General features: G+C 43.0%; 1 protein-coding gene across 2 annotated transcripts in view; it reads right to left on the bottom strand.

Annotated features, from left to right (window-relative positions):
• The window catches only part of RCL1 (RNA terminal phosphate cyclase like 1), a 109,284-nt gene that overhangs the window by 25,168 nt on the left and 61,236 nt on the right, over positions 1–22,880 (bottom strand). For both annotated transcript variants that reach the window (XM_054031987.1, XM_054031985.1), the window contains 5 exons: positions 15,990–16,061; positions 14,528–14,703; positions 6,595–6,669; positions 5,301–5,425; positions 2,866–2,991 (listed from right to left, as the gene is read on the bottom strand). In XM_054031987.1, the coding sequence (XP_053887962.1) occupies positions 2,866–2,991; positions 5,301–5,425; positions 6,595–6,669; positions 14,528–14,703; positions 15,990–16,061 (574 nt within the window). The remainder of the gene's footprint in view (positions 1–2,865; positions 2,992–5,300; positions 5,426–6,594; positions 6,670–14,527; positions 14,704–15,989; positions 16,062–22,880) is intronic.

Raw genomic sequence — 22,880 nt, 5'->3', positions numbered from 1 at the left:
CACCATAAGTACAAAGGACTTCACTTTTCAGCTGCTGAGCCCTTGGCAGTTCCCAGCGGCAATAACTGGAGATGTTGATATTCAATGTTTCTGAAAATCCAACACAAAGTATTTGATTTACATACAGTTTACATGTACAAGGTGCCAAATGAGGGGTAAAATGCACCCAGCAAGCTAGGCACTTATATGGCCCTCATCACCACAATATCCAAGTGCTTCAAAACCATTTACGGATTTTATCCTCAACACCCTTATGAACTAGGGAAGTATTACCCTCATTTTACAGGTGGGGAACTGAGACACAGACTGGATCAAATGACTTGCCCAAGGTCACACAGGGTGTCTTGTGGCTGAGCTGCAAACAAAGCCCACTTCTCTTAAGTCCCAACCCCATGCCCCATCCACTAAGCCACCCTTCCTACCCACAACTTGTCGGACTCTGGGCCCCAAAGCACTTGCAATAGAAGACTCAGAGAGAAATCACAGAAGAGCGCAAATTGTGGGCTTATGGAGCTGGACAGAGTTTTCTGAGGTGGAGGGGGAAGGTACTTGGCAAACATTAAGTGGGAAGCAGTTCTAAGAATGCAAGCTCTGGCAAGACAGTAGGCAAAAGGGAGCCACTACAAGAAAGACCTGGTGGTTAAGGAAGAGATGCAAGCAGGGCACACTGACTACGGTATTAAGTATATTATTGTGATGATGCTATTTTACCAACTACAAATCCGTACTGAAGAACAGGTACGAGTACCACGTTCTGCCCTTGGATGCATATACAGGGCTCCCTTAGACTTCAGCAGGGCCCCTGGGCATGCATCCAAAAACATGGCACAGTTTTCATGACATACAATAGGCGTCAGCACTAAAGCTGAAACTCCACCAGAGAGGTCCTTTGGGGCCATCTGCCTGTCCCAAGTCAGGATAAAGGAGGAGGGTTGGGCGGGGGGCTAGCAATTCCACCCCGTAAAAAATTAACTTGCTACAGAAATGCCAAAAATAGAGATAACAGAGACTTTTAACCTGGAAAAAGAAGGATCTTCAACTCAAAGACGCATGACGCTGGGTGGTGAAAGTCGTGAGGAAGCCACTAAGCCGATTACCCTTCTTGCAACCAGGAGAATTACCGTCGGTACATGGAACGTGAGGACCATGTACGAGTCAAGAAAGACGGCACAGGTCACAGCAGAGATGAGGAGCAACAACCTGACCCTACTAGGCATTAGCGAGACAAGATGGACGCAAGCTGGACAGAGAAGACTGTTGACAGAGAGCTGTTGCTGTATTCTGGACATGAAGAAAGCGACGCACCCCACACACAGGGAGTAGGCTTCATGTTGTCCAAGTAGGCACAGAGAGCACTGATTGGTTGGGAGGCACATGGTTCCAGGATCATCACAGCATCCTTCAGAACTAAAATGAAGAGGATTAAGATGAATGTTGTACAACTAAAACAACCACCAGGAAGATCCAGACCTTCATAAATAGTTGCCTTAGAAGGATTCTCCAGATTCACTGGCCAGACACCATCAGCAACACCTACCTCTTGGAGAGGACCTGTCAACTTCCAGCAGAGGAAGAAATTAGAAGGAGGGGCTGGATAGGACACACACTATGCAAGCAGCCAACCAACATCACTAGACAGGCATTGCGGTGGAACCCCCAAGGCAAGCGGAAAAGAGGCTGTCCAAGAAACACCTGGCGACGCGACCTTCAGGCTGATAGGATAAAAATGGGCTATACCTGGAACCAGCTAGAACAAATGGCCCAGGGTAGAGGACTCTGGAGATCTGTGGTTGGCGGCCCATACCCCGATTGGGGTGACGGGCAAGAGTAAGTGAGTGAGACTAAAGCAAAAGTTCACGTGTCCTCCACACTGTTTACAACACATTGGCCTTTTGAATCTTTTAGAGAAATAAACAGTTTTGCAGGTGATCATTCATGCCACCACATAACCATGCACAATACTCTTTTATTCCTTTATCTTCCAATTACCAGCCTGTTTTCAATTAAAGCACTTCCCCTTCCCTGTGGTCACCAACAACTAAAAAAAAAGAGTGCATCGTTTAAGCAAGTGAAAGAGAAAATGACTGGAACAGTGTTTTTTCGGGATGTTGTGCATATTAGGAACAGGAAAGGCTAGAGACAGTTATTCAAGGTTTCTTCCACCTTCACCCACAAATGACAAGTTACTGGAATTTGGCAGGTCTTAACAAAACAGTTCCTCAGTTTGTCATGCTATGTCAGAACTACAATATCTCCACCTTGCTTCACGTTTTGCTAATGAACCAGATCAATAAAATGTATTAGTAGAATGACTTTTACATGCTTGCTCTCATTCAGTTCCTAGGCATCAGACTTCACAATTGAAGTGTGTATGGGGAAAAAAAGTTACCATGTATAGGTCAGTAATGAGTTTGGCTTTATTTAAATTGTTTGGTCTCACCCTGCAGGTATCACCATTTCCAACAAGAAGGCTATAATCGGATTCGAATCGGTGCCTTCACACCATACCTACTCCACTCACTGAACTTTTGTCATACCTTATACGCAGTGCTAGACTAAAACAACAAATTAAACACCCAAGAAAGCACTCAAGGAAATGTTACCTTCATTGGATGTACTGTAATGTTACATTGCATAGTTAAGAAGCACACTACCTAAATCTAGACACAATATTTTGAGGACCTGCACAATCAAGTATTTCATTTTTCTTGTAAAGACTCATTCATTAAACAGCAAAACAGATGACCAGGTCCTAAAGATTAAATGCACTATCAAACTTGACAGCATACTTTAGTCCAAAATATCAAACTTAAAAAAACATTAGTATGATTTTAAGTTAGATTCCTTGGAATCCTCAATACTTACTTTCCAGAACTGGTCCCCTTCATGTGATCTGTGTAGATATAAATATCTGGTATAAACTTATTTAGGATGCTTCTTGCTGAATCCACGATTCTGTTTGCTATCTGTGGCGACACTCTGACAGAATACCTATGTTATGAAGTCAAGGAATTTATTATAATAGGAAGGTACTTTAAACCAGAAAGATGGCTAGTGCACAAAGAGGTTTCAATACATTCTTTTGGATATTTGGTTTTGCAATCTATGTCCATTCATGGATGCCAGCCCATCTCTCAACCTGAATTTATACTTTTCTATAGCTGCATGCATTCTTATTGCTTTCTACACTCTTTTTATAATTCTCTGATTTTGACAGTGAAGCCTGTACAGAAGACCCCCCACCCATTATAACTAAGAAAACTCCTGTCTTAAAAGGAGACCTTCAAAGGATTTTTTTTTAAAGGGCTGCATTACCTTTTGCTTTTTTTAATGTCTGCAGGCCTGAATGGTTGTGGTTTTGTCCTACCCTTTTAAAGGACTAGTGGGGTGGGTGGGGTTCTTCTTGTTTTTGTGTCTTACAAATATCAACAAAGTGAGCTCTGGTCTTCCCGGGCTTTGCTGGAGGACCTCCTCTAGGGGAGACGGTTTCAGATCTCTCTCACCTTTACAGAAGTGGGATACCAAATTTTTAAACAAAGAAATCCTCTCTCCAAAATGATCCCTAGTCATGGAAGTGGAGTTTATCTCCAACGGCCTCCTGCCATGCTTTTTAAAATATTTCAGATTTTTCCAATAAAGCAGTAACAGTGATTGCTCTATCCATAGTTTCAAGGAAGCAATACTGCCCCACTGTATGTTGGGGAGAAACCCATGTTCAAAAGCCCAGAATATTCATGTTCTTCCCGACGGATAGAAAGTAAAATGCCTGAGAAACAGCCACTCACTACACTTGAACGATATTGCTTTTCATCTGGCTTGACAGAGGCAACATCCTGCCACTGAGTCTGTTAAGAGTGAGCAAGCTCAGGGAAATAAAAAAGAAAGGCCAGATTTAAAAAGGGGAGGGCCAATTCCAGCATAGCTGACCTGTGATGGTGCATTGAAACATGGGCAAGAAAGGAAAAGGGGATGTTAAAATTATGACCATGTATCTGTGTGTGAATTGACAAAACAACATATAAATATACAGGGTGGAGGTGACAGAGGCATGGAGAAACTGTTCTCTTCATGCAAGTCACTGTTCTGGAAAGACTGTGACAAAGAGTGGAATGCAATCAAACACTTAGCTGCATCCTTGTTGATCTTACAGTATATAACTGAATCAACAGACTCTTTCAGTCTGGTGAGAATGTACCAATCCCAACGCTGCAATTTGAGATTCTGGACAAAGTGATCCATTCTCGTGTACATCACAAGGGAGATAATGAGAAAGTGCCACAAGTAAAAGGTGAATGCACTGTAAATCAATGCCTCTGGCAGGAAACCTGTCTCTGCTCCAGCTTTCCCTTCAGGCTGATGGAAACTGGATTGTTTGGGACTTTTTTTTTTTTAAGTTTATAGTTACATACTGAGCTACAAGTTACACAATCCTCCAGGGGAGCAGGAGCTCATGGGAGTGAACTCCAACACTGTTTCCCCCAAAGGGAAGAGAATAACTAAACTTCTGATTGAGTGAACTTCTTATTGTCTTAATACGGCAGGAACAGAAGGTTTGAGAAAGATACAGTGTGGAAAAACAAGAGGAAAGAAAGCACTAAACGTGAGGGTCTGCTCCATATGCTTGCACAGTATGAGCTTGTATTCTGCCATAGTGTACCACTTCCCTTGCATTACACATCATCCACTTCCATCCCTGTCTGTATTATTGGAGGTCTAAGAGCTAACAGACTATACTAGTAACACAGAAGTGGCATAAATGCACGTGTGTGCTGTGCAGTACAAACTGAGCTTAAATTTAGGCTCTCACCCTACATACATTTAGTATAATCCCTATTAAAAGAAAGGAGCCTAACAGGTCAACCTACAATAAACCAATTAAGTTTTTTTTTTTTTTTTTTTTTTAATAAAACTAATAGTGAGGTTCCCTTTTTGGTATTGCTACACGACACAGAATCATACAGATGTAGAGTTGGAAGGGACCTTGAGATGTCATCTAGTCCAGTCTTCCATGCTGAAGAAGGAGTAAGTGATGGGAAAGCATTTCTATTTTCCTTGCTACCTAAGCATTTCTGGTAAAAGAAAAAAACACCCTTATCATCAGTTTTCATTTTTTTATTTACTTGTTTCCTGTTGAGTTTTGGATAAGGACTTCATACTGTTATGCTGCAATCCAATAACCTGTGTGAGAATCACAGCAATATGTATCTATATTACTCTGGTGTACACTGAACCACATGATAAATTGCTATCCGCAGAAGGTTAATGAAAAAAAACACAGAGAAAAATAAAAAAAAAGATACGCGGTTCCTCTGATCCGTTTGATTTTGCCAGGGTCTGTAGACTGAATGGGTCGCAAGACTTTCCTAACTGGACAGGCAAATATCACCTCCCCACCTCCTTTGGGGGGCATTCCTCTTCTAGTTATCTGGCCACCACAGTAAAAAAGGAGCAAACAGGTTAGCAAACAAATGAAAGAAGACATCTACAAATTCAAACAGATGACTTTTATTCCACTTATACTAGAACATTAACAGTAGAGGCCAGTGTCACATGAATACAGGAAAGGCAACGCTAACACCTATGGCGATGCTAGAGCTAATTTACACCAAGAGGTAAAGATCATTCTCTATCTAATTTAAAATAGGATGGACAATGCCTGCCACTGAGAAATCTCCATTGGACATTAAGTGAAAGGAATAATAAAAGCAGATCTGTGCATTGGTGCTGGAGAAATGACTTGCTTCTGAAGGAATTTAATGAAGATTCTCAGATGCTTAGCATGCAAAGGACTAAATCAAATCCGCAACTCATCCTCATTAACCAAACAGAAAGCAACAAGGGTACAGATGTTTCAGTCTGTCAGAAACAGCAAATATTTAAAATAATTAACCTGTGTGCACACTAAGTAGGTGTTAAAAAAAAAAGTCAGCTAATAGTTAGGAACTCCTGTCTGGCAGGAAACAGTGCGGAAGGGTATTTGTTTTGTTTTCTTTAAATAAGGTTAAGTTTGGAGGGACCACAATTTCTTCTCCTTACCCAATCCCTAACCCAGCTCAGACCCACATTTTGGGATCTGCCAAAGGTACAATAATTAGTGGACTGTGGGGGAGACGCCTCCCCAAACTGGAGGCAGCCCTGAATTTGCATAAGACTGTGGATTCAGTGGTTGTCTGTCTGCACTAATGGTAAGGGATGGGGAAATGGGGGAGGAGAGAGATAATCCCACTATCAGTACCGAGGGGTCAGAAGTGTAAGCAAAGGGAGATGGAAACTGTATGGATTGAAGAGGAGGAAACGATTCCGACCTTTTTTGGGGAGGCAGGAGAACATGGAGAGGAAGGAGAATGACTATTATTGCCGTTTTCCAACCTCTCCCACTCAATAATCTTGGCATTTCTCCCCCACTGCACACTCCTGGACTCTGGCTTTGCTAAAGCCCTAAAAGGCCAACAAGATGGGCAAAGAATTTTTAGTAACACATTTATTAAAACCTAATGAGATAGTACATCTCCTAAAGACAAAATAGGGCAGGAAACACGTAGTCCTGGGTAACCACGGCAAAATGTCATTTCAGTCAACATTAAAAATTATTACCTTCAGTTCAAAACCCTCACCATCGATTCCAAATTTTTTCAGCAAGGGCAGAGCTGTTGCCTTAAGTACATCCACCTAGAATAAAGCACAAAAAGCCAACCTCTTTACTACCATGAAATGAAACAGGCAATATTTATGTTCAAAGAGAGTTAAAGAATCATGTAAATGTTTTTAAAGGATGGTCAATTACGAGCAGTCTAACAGGGATGGGCCCTCCAGACTAACAATACATACATATTATAGGCACAGCTGATGGTGCTGCCTACTATTAAGGTTGTCTGAAACTTCTCATTATAAGACCCTGTTTTCAGTTGCTTATAACTCTGCCCATACTTTAACTGTTTGGACTGAAATTTCCCATGCCGGATGTATGCACTTTCAATTGTTTGAAAGTTGCAGCAAAAACAATGCAGCTGCTTTTCAGAATGAGGTTAAAGAAAAACATGTTTTGTGCACATTAAATTCTTACACCCATTTCTTTGAGAAACCTTAGCACCTCCAGACTTTGGAGCAGGGACTAGTGGGGGGGAGGGATATCTCCATTAATTTAAATTTAAATCAGGCAGGGGGAAGATGGCGGGGAGCTCACCCTGGTGTCAGGGATGTTCCTTTTGCTGGTTCTGTGGGAAAACAGCCCCCGAATTTGGCCAAGTTATGAGCCTGGGAATAGTTTCTGTTTGGATATGTTTGGTAGAGACTTAAGAGTTTGGCAGTCCTCTGAACAGTCCATCTGCACTGGGCATGCTCCAAGTCGATGGCTGAGCAGGGCCTTCCCTGCAACTGCTGCTCTTGGCAGCTGTGGCACTGGGCACCAGAATTGAGAGCAGGGAGACCATCTGTTCTTTGCTCTCAAAGCTCCTCTGCTGGCGCCCAGGCAGCATTGAGGAAGCTCCGTGAATGGAATGCAGAGAAGACAAGAGCCAGACCTGGGAGAGCAGCAGAGAGAATGACCAGAGATAGATGAGGGGAGACTGGAATTCAGACAGGAAGCCCCCAGAGGGAAACTGGGACTGTCTGGGTAAGGAGAGTGACACTGGGATTGGAAGAGACAGGACTAGGATAGGCCAGGTGGTCTGTGACCACTATTAAATTAAATTAATGGAGATATCCTATCTCCTAGAACTGGAAGGGACCTTGAAAGGTCATTGAGTCCAGCCCCCTGCCTTCACTAGCAGGACCAAGTACTGATTTTGCCCCAAATCCCTAAGTGGCCCCCTCAAGGATTGAACTCACAACCCTGGGTTTAGCAGGCCAATGCTCAAACCACTGAGCTATCTCTCCCCACAACTAGAACCCACTCCCCTCCAGAATCTGCAATGGAAGCCAGATTCCAGAGTCTCACCGTTTCTCAGCTAGCAGCAAATATCTGTGAAATCCACTAGCAAAAGAGCACCCCATCTCCAGTTAGTAGCTGGCCCACATAGATGATTGCAACCTACTTCTGCTATCATTTATTCTGCTAGCTCAAATGGCAGACATTTTCCACGTGGATCTAAAGGTTCAAACCCTATTTCTGAGCAACGTGGGTGTTGATATGATGCCACATGATGGAATTTGTTTTTGTTTTGTTTTTGAAAAACCTAGGATGATACATGCAAAAAACTATAATAAAAGAATGTTAGACTTGCAAAGTTGAGGACTAAAGTTAGGAAATGACAAAATTAAGGTTGCCTGTGCACCCTTAATTCAGCCCCCTTGTGCATGAACATCATGATCCAGATAATCAAATATGATTCTTTTAGCATAGTTTTGTTTATTTATACACACATGGGTGCCTAAAGTTTTCAAAGTCCTCCTGAAATCCTGACAAGTTATCTGGGTTACATGAGAGTTACACAATGCTTCTCTCTCTTAAGAAAGTGTTCTAGTTCTGGTAAAAAGAACAGTTCTACTGTGCAAGCTAGGAAACCCCCTTTTGCAATCCACTGGGTTCAAAATACCCCTGGAGGAGGTAACTATGGGGAAAGCATGTTATGACCACACCATGGGAGCAGATCAGCTTAAAGTCCAAGTTTGTCTTCAACAACTGCAAGAATTATTGTAATACTGTAGTCCCCAAACAAGATCAGGATTGTACTGGGCACTGTACAGACACATAATATAGACTGGTTTCAGAGTAGCAGCCGTGTTAGTGTTATCCACAAAAAGAACAGGAGTACTTGTGGCACCTATAGACCGTCCTTCTCCCAAAGCATTTACAATCTAAATAGAAAAGACAAGTGTTGGGGCCCAAAGAAGGACTATTATTCCCATGACACAGATAGATTAAGGATTTTGCCCAATGTCACACAAGTCTGAGCAAAGCTGAGAATTGAACCCAGATCTTCTAAATCCCTAAATCATACAACCATCCCTCCTCCTGAGCATCCTTGGATGGGAGCTGTTCCATCACCAGAGCCTTAGTTGTAAACCGCAATACACTGTCATGCTCTACCAAGGTTTGGCAGCCATAACAAAACTCAGGACTGCATTACAAAAATGCTGCCAGAATTAATACCTCTGTCCAGTGGTTACACTTGTACAGGTTAGCGTTTGTGACCAAATGTTTCCTCATTTTTCCTTTTATTGTATTAAGAAAGCAAAATCATTTTAAAAAGCTATTCACTTGCCAAGAAACATTTTAAAAACCACCATTTTAATGAGATGACAACCAAAGTAAACCCCAACAATAGGTGATCCTCCTTCTCCTAGACAGCCATTAGTTAAAACTCTCCTCAACACAGTGCCCATCCCTGCTAACACAGATAATGCTGGCATGTTGGCAGAGAGTCAGACTGCCTCCTGCAGCAACAGAAACACAGGAAAACAGGATTTAGAAAACAGAAAAGGACAAAAAGTCAGCAGGGAAAAATTTTGTTTTCATGTTTTAAGAGGGGATTACAAACAGCTGTTGAATTTAAATAGATTATTGGAGGGTTTACTTTTTAATTGCTCCCCAGCTAGAACCCTGTATAATCAACTTCATGCCAGTGTGAACAACATTTCAATTATAAAGTCCTGGAACCCAAATCTTATAATGTTAGCACTCAAGAGCCCAGATGAAGTTAAGGAATTGTTACGGGTATATATTTTAAAATCAGATTACTGCAGCCACGATACATTTGCAGTATGTCAGGATAATCCCGATCTATTTTCCCCTTGTTTGCATGTTATACTGGTGAGATGCCATCTCCTCCACTTCATAAAGAGGCACGGTGCCCATCTGAGTGGCCCAGGGCTATTTTGAGTGGTCTGTAGCTTCACCAAATCTGGATACGAGTTTGGCAAATCTCACAAGGTAAGAAGTGGCAGGCCTGGTCAGACCACCATGCAAAATCCAGAGTATTGTGGAGCATGACTTGTGTGACCCAGGAGAGAGAGTGGGAAGGGAAATTCTGCCATTTCTCTGATTACACCAGCATGGTGTTAGGTGCACTCTGCAGCTAGGGATGCGGTCTTTCTGGCAACATGTAAAACTTAAGTAAAACTCTTAGTCATGTCACTTGCAACAGTGGGGGTGTCACTATCTGGGTTCAGCATACATCCAGTCTGGGACATTTTCCCTGCAGTTCAATTGGCTTCAGTATCCTCCACTTCCTGCCAATGGCTAGACAGTGTTGCTGCCTGCTGCTAAACAGCTGTTTGTTTCACCCCAATGGTGGGTGATGGGTATGTGTGCGCGCACAGTCAGAAAGATGCTTTTGCATCCAAGGCACTATGGGCCAGATCCACTGCTCAGGGGAGTCTTTCCACAAGTCCTCCACTTATGGGAGGTATTACCTCTCCTCCCATCTGCTCCACTAGTAGCACCTTCCCTGGCAGAAAGAGGAGTTTCTGCTGTACCCCTTCTCCTCTTGTGTAGGGAAGACTTATTGGATATGGTGAGGTCTTTGGCCCTCCCTTGGAGGGGGATAAGAAGCCAGGCACCTGCTGCTCCTCTTCCTAGGCCAAGGGAGAAAACAACTAGAGCTCAGCAAGAGACTGCAGCTCGGGTCAGCCATGGAAGGCAACTGAAAGGTATGAGGAGCAGGAGTGCTCCAGCCCTGGCCTGGGCCAACCAGTGTGAGGATAGCAAGGGGTGGGGAGGGAACAAGCCTGGCCCAGGGGAGGTGAACCAGATGAGCAAATGATCTTCATTCTCCTTGTTCACCAGCTCAGTGTAGAGAGCTGGAGGTAGGGTGACCAGACAGCAAGTGTGAAAAATCGGGACGGGGGCTGGAGGTAATAAGAGCCTGTATAAGAAAAAGACCCAAAAATCGGGACTGTCCGTATAAAATCGGGACATCTGGTCACCCTAGCTGGAGGAATCAGCAGGGACTGTTGCAGCTACTCCTCCGACTCACTTGCTCTGCAGCTGAACTGAGGCAGAATGAGTGGGGTTTCCCATACAGGCCTGACAGTGTAACAGCAGCAACTGCCCTCGCCACAACAGTGATTAATGTTTTAAGATTTTCTTCACAGCTGTAAAGGCTGGGATCAAGGAGCTTGGGGGGTTGATTTTTACAATGAAAGCTTAGATTCTGCAGGTGAGGACGAGATTGGTTATACTCACTTGGGGAAGCTTCCCACTCAGCTCAGGCCAGCCGACCCCAGCGTAAAGATGTTAGATCACAAAAAACGATAACGTCCCATTGTCAACTACAATGGAAAAAGCTTCCTCAATACACAGAGGCTGCTCTCTTTCTTGTCCACATATTAAACTGTGATGGAGAGAGTCTCTTCTCATGCTAATTACAGTGGGGGGAAGCATTTTTTAAAGCAAATTTTAAACTATCCATAATATGTTAAAGTTAATTTGCTCTTTTTAATAAACAGACTGAGTCTTGGAGCCAGATATGCAGATGGATAAACTAGAACATCATTTTTTGAACAAATGTCCACTGTAGCTTTTCCACGCACAGTTCCAGGCACCATCTGCTTATAAAATAATCAAAACCAAGTCCATTTAAGACTAAAACTATATTTACCCACAAAGACCTCTATTCAGGACAGCATTGAAGCACACACAATTGCATTGGTGTGACAAGAGGGGTATTTTTAAATAATTTTAGCTAAACAAGTGAAAAACCTTGAATAGACACTCTTAAACCTGGCTTATGCCAGTAAGTTGATCAATGCAAGAGTGTCCATGCAGGGGGTTTGCATGGGTTTAACAAGCACTTGGATTTTTGGACCAACTTTAGTTGAAACTGGTGCAATGTCTGCATACAGACAAGGCCTAAGTCCCATCTCAACAAGGATGTGTTTTCCTGAATCAGGCCTAAATGTTTAGATGTGTGTCAAAGCTTACTTGAAAACAGCACTCAAGTTGGGGTGCTCTTGCCCAGTGAATTCTACAGGGAAGATTTTCTCCATCACAGTTAAAGGGGGGCAATTTAAAGTAAAATTGCCTTTGATTTTTTTTTTTAAACATTATTGGTTCAACGAATATCTAAAATAGCAGAAAATGAAAGATGAGAGAAAAACATTTCTTTTTTCAATTTCATTCTGTGCCATTTGACAGCCCGTCATGTATAACTAATAACGCTCTTTGGAAATTCTCTGATGGAACATTTTTCTGTCCGAGAATGCCAAATTGTCTAAATGAAAACGTTTTGTGGAATGTTCCAGGTTTCCTGGCAGCTGCCCCGCCTGGCAGCCTGTGGAGAAGCTTGGCCTTTCAGGTTCTTGGCTCTTCAGCAGCAAATCTGGTGTTCCGACATGGAGCTGAGAACAACTGGCTCCCAAAGACCATTGCTCCTCAGTAGACTGGGTCTCCCAGGGTCTGCGGCAGCCCACCAAGTGTACTGTCCCAAACCTGGTACTCCACTCTCCTACACAGAGAAGTTCCATTCCCCCCCCACAACCACATTCCAAATGGGATTTTTTTTTAAAAGATTAAAATCCTCCATGAAATGGAATTACCTTTCTCCACAGAGCTCTAATACCCAGTTTCCGTTTCTCCTCCCATTTATATGGATACTTACAAAGGAACAAGGAAAATAAAACATTTTTTTAAAACAACAAGAAAACGTAGTTGTAAACCATAAATACTGGCTGGGAGACTGAAGGGCCAGTCTAACACCTGCAACTGTACTCAGTGCATTTTTAAACTGGTTAGATTTCCAGCTGAAAGCATCCCTTTAATCTAATCACAGGAAGGATGGGAGTCTCCAACGTACATTTGAAAGAAAACACCAGTTCTCTGACAGCCAATAGCTTTTAAACTGACATTATCTCAGCATTTTTACCCATATGTTTTCCTCACCCCTCTTCCCTAATAAGACTATTTAGACGGAGCACTGAACTGTCACTAACGCAGTTCATGGCAACTGGGGCTAATTTCAAAGAGCCATTTGAACTTGTGTTCTTATTAGCTTCTTTCTGAACAATCAGGCTGTTTCCTTTCTGCAAACTGGCTTGTAACTGTAAGGCAGCTAAGTAAATTATGTACAGCACTTTTGCTACTATAATTGAATTACTGCTGCATGACATTTGTTTCAAATGAACTGTGGGCTTCACTTTACCATCAGTACAATTCTGCACAATGCAAACAATAAGAAGCATTCCTACTTCACAGAAACTGCCCCTCAAAACTTTAGAGACAATTTCCTCTTTTTATAGTACTCTGGAAAATCAACCTCTCTCATCCTTAAGATTAGGAAAAGCAAACTTGGTGGGGGGACAAATGGCAGGGCCCAATGTGAAGCCTAGAAGGATTGCCCAGGAAAGGATGAGAAGCAGCAGCAGCAGCACAGAACTGAAGTCAGAAACTGGGTTAGAAGCTAGTGATGGGACCAGATTGCAGGGTAGGGGGAGATGCAAAGCGGGGCTGGAATGGTAAGTGCCATAACTGCAATAATCTGAAGGGAGACATATGGGCAGAAACAGAATGAAACTATTCATGGGTATTTTGGCATTAGATGTTCTGTAAACAGCTGTCCTGTCTACCTTGCTTTGATTCTTCCATCCTTCACTTTTTCTATTTTTTTTGCCTTTTGCTGTATTTTGGTCTCTCTGTCTTTCAGTGGTCTTTCCCTTCATTTTATGTTTGTCTGCAGTGTTACCTTATCACCCACCAACCCTTATTTCTCGGTGTTGTATTCTCCTTTCTTCCTCATCTTCTGTCACGTTCCCCTGCTTGTGTCTATTCTACTTCCCTTTGTTATATTATTCTTTCCCTCTTGGTTTCTCCTTGCATTTCTTTCTAAATCAATAGAAGTTAGGCACCGAGGCACTTAGGAAAATCTCACTTGGTGCCTATCTGCATATTTAAAATCTGGCCCTATGATCTTGTCACAGGAGGCACACACAACCCCTTGCTCGGGGCAACCCTAAACCTCTGACTGCCAGAAACCAGGAGGGTAAAACAAGGATGGATCACTCCAACTGCCTTGTTCTGTACACTCCCCCTGAAGTTCTGGTTCTGGCTTCTGTGGGACACAGGATACTGGGCTAGACCATGGTCTCACCCACTATGGCAGCACTTATGTTCTTATGGTCTTGGAAAGAGCTGTTGAGCCCAGCAAGGGGCTGAAAGAACTATGGTGTGGGGGAAAGACTTATTTTGATTATGCTAATATCTGAACTATGATGTTGCTTAAATAAACCAGACCCCCTAAAAGGGGGATAGTTGACTTGCAACTGGCTGGGTGTAGTTTTTGAGAAGCCCCCCAAAAGGGAAAACTAGGGCAGCGGCAGGGTGCGATGCTGGATCAGTAAAACCCTGGTATAGATCTAAAAAGTCTCTTCCATTTTTAGCTTCTCTGATCCCGATTTTGTTTTGTCTAAATGCTGAAGGAGACTACACTGACTGAAATGTGGTGTTTACTTCCTGATTAACCTGATGGCTCCCGAAACATAACGTAACATAGAGTGTGGTGAATCCTACTTAAAAATACCGTTGGGGGTTTTGTCGATGGGGGAGGGAAGAAGAAAAGAGTTGTACAGCACTTAATGATGTTTCATTACTTACTGAAGGGTCTACTTGATCGTTTGTTACTCCCCTGAGGACAATTCTTAATGGATGTTTCATGAAAGGCGCCAAGCAGAGCAGACTTTCCAAATAATAGCCAATACTACGGTGGGGGCTGCAGTCATGTTCCAACACCCCCCCGTACAGAAGGCCAGGCTGATAATATAGGGTGGTACCTTTAGAGAGCAAAGAAAAACAAGTGTCATTACCACACTAGAAACTCAGGAAGGGTAACACGCTGATACACAATGATGTCCACAGTGGGTAAATTCCTGGACAGAGAGGAATTTACAACAGGGCCGGGCAGCAATTCCAGTGCACTCCTCTCAACCCCACTTACCTCAGCAACTCACTCTGTAGCTCCAGGCACTCCAGGACGGAGGAATAGGAGGGCCAGGTTTTAACATTGTGTATCTGTTTTACCCATAAACCAAGGGATCTATCAATTACCATCATCAAGACCAATGAACACTACACTAGCAACTTTCACCTTCCAAGACAGCTGAGTTATTACTGGCCCAATGGAACAGGGCAATCTCAGCATGGAGTTCACGCCAGTAGGTCAGCTGCCTTACTGATTCTGTGCAGACCTGATTCTGTGCAAGCATAGTTCACACTGAAGTCAATAGGAACTAATATGGCAAGACTGATCCACAGGAGGTATATTCTAGTAGTCTCCCCTGCAAAAGCAAAAAGAGGGCAAGGAATCCTTTATATGAGACATAAAACCAAAAGAGTGATGCTTGTATCTCCTTTGCACCATACTGGGCATAAGGTCAGTACTAACTCAGGGCTTCCTTACATTAGAGATTTCTGTACCTGTGCACATGCATCAATGCAGGTGCCCTACACTGATGTTAAATGGGGCTTACACTGGCGCAACTTACCCCAGTTTTTCTATACTATGGAAGGAAGAGGAAACTGCACTGTAGCCTTTATTTTTATTTAAAAAGTTAATTTTGGTGATGTTATATTTGATCATCAAGGGTTCACCTCGGGTGGCTACAGTCTTGAGTTAAATAGAGTCATCTCATCTCAACTAAAATCACTAGGAACAGCACCCATGTAGTAGCTATGCTGGGGTAACTACACCAGTGAAGCAACTCCTAATGCAAGCAACCTGTCAGAAGGACACAACCACCTAGTGAATCATTGCCACTAATTAAAGTTGTGACACAAACCAAGAATTCCCCTCCCAGAAAATTCCAAGTTATGACTGATTCATATTTCTCTGAGCCACAGCATTATAGCAGAAAGCAAACTTAATGGAACGTGAATCACTGTTTTAGAACTTCCTGGCTTTGGCTCGTTCTAACTCATCTCAGAGCATTTGTATATTTAACACTTGGTCCTCTGGAACCAGACCACCATCTAATCTGTCTACCTCCAGCAAACAGGTCCCTTCTCCCAGCTCCAAGTGACATACCATGGAAGAAAGGAACAGAGAAGAAGAGGTAGTTACCTGTTTGGTTTATCTCAATCCTAGAGCCATTGGTCACTTTGTCAATCAGGCGTATAAAACTTGCTTCAAAATCTGTTGGGGTGGAAAAGGGATTGATTTTAAATTCTTTTCTTTAAGAAATTATTCCTGGAAAAGTATTCAGCCTTCACGAGACATATTGATAAAACTCTCTCTCCTCTCAATACCCCTGGCAGGAGGAAGATAGATGGCTGGCTACCATTACTCCCAAATTTAGATATGGGGAAACAGAGGCACAGAAAGGTTGAGAAACTTGCCCAAGGACATAGAGGAAGTCAGCATCAGGGTTGGGACTAGAACTCAAGAGTTCATTGCTACTTGGAGGTAGGGACCTCCTCTCTCTTTCTGCATATGGACACTGGTAAGAGAAATATTCCTAATATGTTTATCAAATCTAATAGCTGGGATGTTCTCCCAGTAATGGCATAATTTACACAAAATCACCAGTAAACCCTCTTTCACTCCATGGAAAAACCAGGACTGAAGACACTGGAAAATGCTTAGAGCAAAACAAGAGTACACGTGTCCATGTGAGTGAGTGGGAAAGGGGAGTCTAGGCAGTTGAGCTGCTTTTTTACACTAATCATTTCACTGTTACCTGGGCCGCCTCCACTCGTTTGTTGTCTCCCAATTTATACTTTGATTGCAAGCTATTTGGGGCCATGGCTTTCTCTGCGTCACATGTACAGGTACAACATCTAACACAATGGGGCCCTGACTAGGACACTTATGTGCTACAAATTAATAATAACGACCATTTTTTTCCTGTAATTATAAGTTCTCTTTTTAAAGGATTTTTAAGGTTTTCGTTACAGAAGACGACTTCAAAATGCAAAGTGCTGCTGCTGAAGAGCTGTTAAATAGACACCATCAACATTCGGGTCTGGAAAGTTTTTTTTATCTGCTGTTTCTACAAACAACACCTGAAGTGACAATAATAAAGATTAGAGAAAATTATTTATTCTTCCCACCTACTTCCCATTTGTTTACTCTGTGCATTACAGCACTTTGCGCAGACTTAGTTGCTCAATTTCCCATTTGTGGACTCTCTTAAACAGCAACAAGGAAGAAAGAAGTGTTTTGTTTTTAAAGTGAATATAGCCAATCCACCCAATATGAAGGGAGACTCAGTTTCAGGTTCTACACTTGCTACTATGTTGAATTTAAACTTAAAATCCAGTCAGTTTTAAAAAGTAAAAGCATCCTCTTAAATTGTGAGCAGGCTGTACAACTCTAGCTAACAAGTCATTAAATTATTATAGCTCCTTTTTAAACTGTGACCATATCTTGCTTTTTACTGAACTTTTAATCCACTGATCCAATGCATAAACCATTAACTATTTGCCACAACTACTGTTCCAGTTATTCACTATTCATTAATCAATATTTGCATGCTGTAGACGGTTGCGGTCACATGGTGTTGGTTCCACTCTCAGCTTTGATGACACTTACATTCACAAAGTTTTCAAGATGGCACTGTGATGATTTCCAGGGCGAATGTGTGTTTACGTGAATATTTACAATCTTTTCTGAAAACAGCCTTGCAGACAAGATTTCACTTGCACAAATATTCAGTCATGAAAATCAAATAAAAAGGGGTTGCAAATACCAATGCAAATTCACTGTTTTTCATTTGAATACTTTTCTTGCATTAGTCACAAATCAAGTATTAATCCACCTTGGCCAAAAATAAATAAAATAAATAAATAAAAGCTGTATCTTGTTAAAAGGAGTGGTAAAAGCTACGTACTCTACCTCAGTGGTTCTCAACCAAGGGTCTGGTGGTCCCTGGGGGCTGTGAGCAGGTTTCAGGGGGTCCGCCAAGTAGAGCTGGCATTAGACTTGCTGGGGCTCAGGGCAGAAAGCCGAAGCCCCACCTCATGGGGCTGAGGCCTGGGGCCCCAAGCCCCAGGGCTGAAGCTGAAGCCTGAGCAACTTAGCCTCATGTGGTCCCTGTGGCGTTAGGCCACGGGCAGTTGTCCAGCTTGCTACCCCTTAACGCTGGTCCTGGCTTTTATATGCAGAAAAATAGTTATGGCACAAGTGGGCCAGGGAGTTTTTATGGGAGAGGGGGCTCAGAAAGAAAAAGGTTAAGAACCCCTGCTCTACCTCCCACCAACCATCTGACTGGGGCAATAACATAGTTAAATAGTATCATAGCACTCAACCTAAGTACTAATCTTTGAGAATTTGGTGGTTTTGACAGATACTGTTGGGGCTGGGACATAGGTGGCCGGGTACAGTGGTTGGAGCAGGAGTCAAGCCAAAGATCAGAGGCGGTGACCAGGGGCAAGGATCAGGAGCAAGGCAAGGAAGTCAGGCAAGAAGGCAAGACCACTGTAGCAACCAGGTAGAGCCCAGTTGTGCCGACAACTTCCTGGGCCTCTTTTTGGATTTAAATAGTTAGTCCTGACCAATCAGAGGTCTTGGTGTTCCTCCAATCAGGACCCAGAAAGGCCTCCTAGAGGAGCTTCAGGTTTCATGATGTCTCCATGCAGTCCCGTCAGTAGTGAGCTGCTGAGCGGAAGTAGGGAGCCAACAGCTGACTGGGAACTGAATTTACCCAGGTTTAAGACCTGTTGGTCATGACAGGTACAGGCTTAACCACCCTGTAAACTGAAGTTTTCTACTTGTCAGGCACAGCAGTGGCTGTGCAGGCTTCCCCACACAGTTCTGCTCATGTACTTGAACCCTGACAGAAGACAAACTGAGTTTTTGGGAGAGGGGGTAGCTTACTCTTGATGAACATTCATTCATTCATTGAGCAAGGGTGTTAAATAGCACAACTATGATGGTGTCTATTGTAATTTCCACCCAGAACTAGACTGAAAAACTCTCCAGAAAACTCATTTCTCAGGGACTGCACATGCAAAGAAATCCTAAGACACTCAACTGGAATTAGATTTTTTTTTTTAAAAATTCATTTCTACAGTGCCATAGATGTGCATAGTGCTGTACAAGAATGGAGAGGGGTTCCTGCCCTAAACAGCTCAGGGTTCTCTCTTAAAGCCATACACATTGGGGGAAGCTTTTTGAAATCTTTAGTAGATGGATTTATTTCCATTATCTTCACAGCTAGCTGCAGCTATTTGGCCAGAGGGAAGATGACAGCAAACAGTGAAAGAGGACCAATTAAAACTGTTGAGAATGGGAGGCAGAGGCACAGCTTGAACAAGTAATAGGCATGCAGGACGAAGTGCTGGCACCAGCAGTCAATGAGTGGGACCATCTGATTCAGAATCTGAATGGTTCCTGGAGCACCCAGTCCTATTTAGAGGCAAGCCATCCCCAGATGTGGCAATTCTAGTGAGCAAGCTCTCAGAGTGGTAGCCGTGTTAGTCTGTATCAACAAAAAGAACGAGGTATCCTTGTGGCACCTTAGAGACTAACAAATTTATTTGAGCATAAGCTTTCATGGGCTAAAACCCACTTCATCAGATGCATGCAGTGGAAAATACAGTAGGAAGATATATATACACAGAGAACATGAAAAAATGAGTGTTGCCATACCAACTGTAACGAGAGTAATCAATTAAGGTGGGCTATTATCAGCAGGAGAAAAAAAAAACTTTTCTAGTGATAATCAGGATGGCCTTTTCCAACAGTTGACAAGAAGGTGTGAGTAACAGTAGGGGGGAAAATTAGCATGGGGAAATAGTTTTTACTTTGTGTAATGACCCATCCACTCCCAGTCTTTATTCAAGCCTAATTTAATGGTGTCTAGTTTGCAAATTAATTCCAATTCTGCAGTTTCTCGTTGGAGTCTGTTTTTGAAGGTTTTTTGTTGGAGTATTGTGACTTTTAGGTCTGTAATTGAGTGACCAGGGAGGTTGAAGTGTTCTCCGACTGGTTTTTGAATGTTATAATTCTTGACGTCTGATTTGTGTCCATTAATTCTTTTGCGTCGAGACTGTCCTGTTTGGCCAATGTACATGGCAGAGTGGCATTGCTGGCACATGATGGCATATATCACATTAGTAGATGTGCAGGTGAACGAGCCCCTGATGGTATGGCTGATGTGATTAGGTCCTATGATGGTGTCCCTTGAATAGATATGTGGACAGAGTTGGCATCGGGCTTTGTTGCAAGGATAGGTTCCTGGGTTAGTGTTTTTGTTGTGTGGTGTGTGGTTGCTGGTGAGTATTTGCTTCAGGTTGGGGGGCTGTCTGTAAGCGAGGACTGGTCTGTCTCCCAAGATCTGTGTACTGTTTAATCAGGGTGTTAGAATCATCCATGCCACTTCACTCTTGGCATCTTCCCCCTTTCCTCTACAATATCAATTGATCTCTCTGCAGCAGCAAAAGCCACAGAACAGACAGAATGATCTTCCATTGCCTAGATGGCCAAAGCTAACCAATGGCCCAGAGGAGAGCACAGTGAAATAGAGCGAACAAGGTCACTGGGAGGGGGAACCTGGCTCCAATTTGGTCTATGAATGAAGATGTTTAGAAGATGACAGGGGATTCTGACAACAATCTGATGAAGTCTGCCTAACCAAAATGACTATTTCATTGGAAGAGGGGGGCCCATAGATTCATAGATTCTAGGACTGGAAGGGAGCTCGACAGGTCATCGAGTCCAGTCCCCTGCCCGCATGGCAGGACCAAATACTGTCTAGACCATTCCTGATAGACATTTATCTAACCTACCCTTAAATATCTCCAGAGATGGAGATTCCACAACCTCCCTAGGCAATTTATTCCTGTGTTTAACCACCCTGACAGTTAGGAACTTTTTCCTAATGTCCAACCTAGACCTCCCTTGCTGCAGTTTAAGCCCATTGCTTCTTACTCTATCCTTAGAGGCTAAGGTGAACAAGTTTTCTTCCTCCTCTGTATGACACCCTTTTAGACACCTGAAAACTGCTATCATGTCCCCCCTCAGTCTTCTCTTTCCCAAACTAAACAAACCCAATTCTTTCAGCCTTCCTTCATAGGTCATGTTCTCAAGACCTTTAATCATTCTTGTTGCTCTTCTCTGGACCCTTTCCAATTTCTCCACATCTTTCTTGAAATGCGGTGCCCAGAACTGGACACAATACTCCAGCTGAGGCCTAACCAGAGCAGAGTAGAGCGGAAGAATGACTTCTCATGTCTTGCTCACAACACACCTGTTAATACATCCCAGAATCATGTTTGCTTTTTTTGCAACAGCATCACACTGTTGACTCATATTTAGCTTGTGGTCCACTATAACCCCTAGATCCCTTTCTGCTGTACTCCTTCCTAGACAGTCTCTTCCCATTCTGTATGTGTGAAACTGATATTTTCTTCCTAAGTGGAGCACTTTGCATTTGTCTTTGTTAAACTTCATCCTGTTTAACTCAGACCATTTCTCCAATTTGTCCAGATCATTTTGAATTATGACCCTATCCTCCAAAGCAGTTGCAATCCCTCCCAGTTTGGTATCATCCGCAAACTTAATAAGCGTACTTTCTATGCCAATATCTAAGTCGTTAATGAAGATATTGAACAGAGCCGGTCCCAAAACAGACCCCTGCGGAACCCCACTCGTATATATCATGAGGGTCAAATGCTACCCCACTGAAGAATGTAAAGGCTTCTTAATTCATTGCACAATCATAGGGAATTCCCCACTTCAAGGCCACCTATGACAATTCTCGTGATAAGAAGAAAGACAGAGAAATGGGGGTCCACTGCATCTCATGGAAGCCCTCAGATTCTTTCCCTCTCCCCATTTTCTCCTGCTTTGTCACCACACAATGCACAGCACCACTAAAACATCTCTTAGGGCTTGCTTCACTACAAAATTAAGTTGACTTAATTTAGGTAGATCTACAGCCACAGCAATAACTCAATTGGCTGTTGGTGTTCACACTACCTTCCTTCTGCCGGTGGTGCGCGTCCTCACCAGGAGCGCTTGCACTGATTGAAGTAGGGCTGTCAGCCCGATGTGGGGCTCAATTTCACAGCAGGAAGCCTACCAGCCTTTCTTGTCAATTTCACAATTCCAGTTGTGAGGCCTTGCTGAGTGAAATTGACAGCCAACGGCCCATGTAAGTAACAAGGTGTCTATAAGGACACTGCCTGGTCATAATTACACTGAGATAAGCACTACACCTCTCACAGAGGTGGAGTTATGACATCGGCGTGACAGACCACTTACTTTGGTGGAAGCAGCATTCTAGTGTAGACACTGATGTAGTTAGGTTTAGGTAAACTGCCTTAGGTTAACCTAACTCTGTAGTGTAGACCAAGTCTTATTCATCACCTCTCTAAACTACACAGGCCTGTTCTTTTCCTCACGTGGACTGTCTCTCCATGCCTTAAACTGTGTCCATCACCTGACTTTGGTCCCTTTTCTCTCTTCTATATCTTTTTTGAGTTAAGGGGACCAGAACTGAACACAGTATTCCAATTGGCAGCCATCCACTGATTTAGGACAGGTCTTTCAAAGAAGCCTAAGGGACCTAGATGCTCTAATTCCAGTGAATTTCAGTTGAAGTTGGACACCTCGGTATTTTAGACTTCTACAAAAAATTCCAGTCTTATTCAATAGCAGTATACTATTTTCTGGATTATTTTACAACTCATTTTAAATACAACTTAATGCTGGGGAGGCTGTTCGAGCACTGCTATACATTGAACAGATGTTTTACTTGAACTGTGCACAACGACACCCAGCTCTCTTACCCCAAGGGGTTAAGGGTTAATTCAGAACTCAGCAATGTGTATGGCATCATCACTAACAGGTCCCTGGTCATGACAAAGCACTCTCCCTTGGTGTGCAAATAACTGCAGTTCAGCCTGAGAAGTGGCATTGGCAGAAGTCAAGAGGTTTAGATTGAGGAGGAAACCTGCCAGCCAAATAATTTACATTGAGCTCTTTCAGATTAACAGATCAGGAAACTCC

This window comes from Malaclemys terrapin, chromosome 6 (assembly GCF_027887155.1).
Source record: "Malaclemys terrapin pileata isolate rMalTer1 chromosome 6, rMalTer1.hap1, whole genome shotgun sequence".
NCBI lineage: Eukaryota > Metazoa > Chordata > Testudines > Emydidae > Malaclemys > Malaclemys terrapin.
Note: the sequence above shows the minus strand (reverse complement) of the source record. Positions and strands in the feature narration are given on the sequence as shown.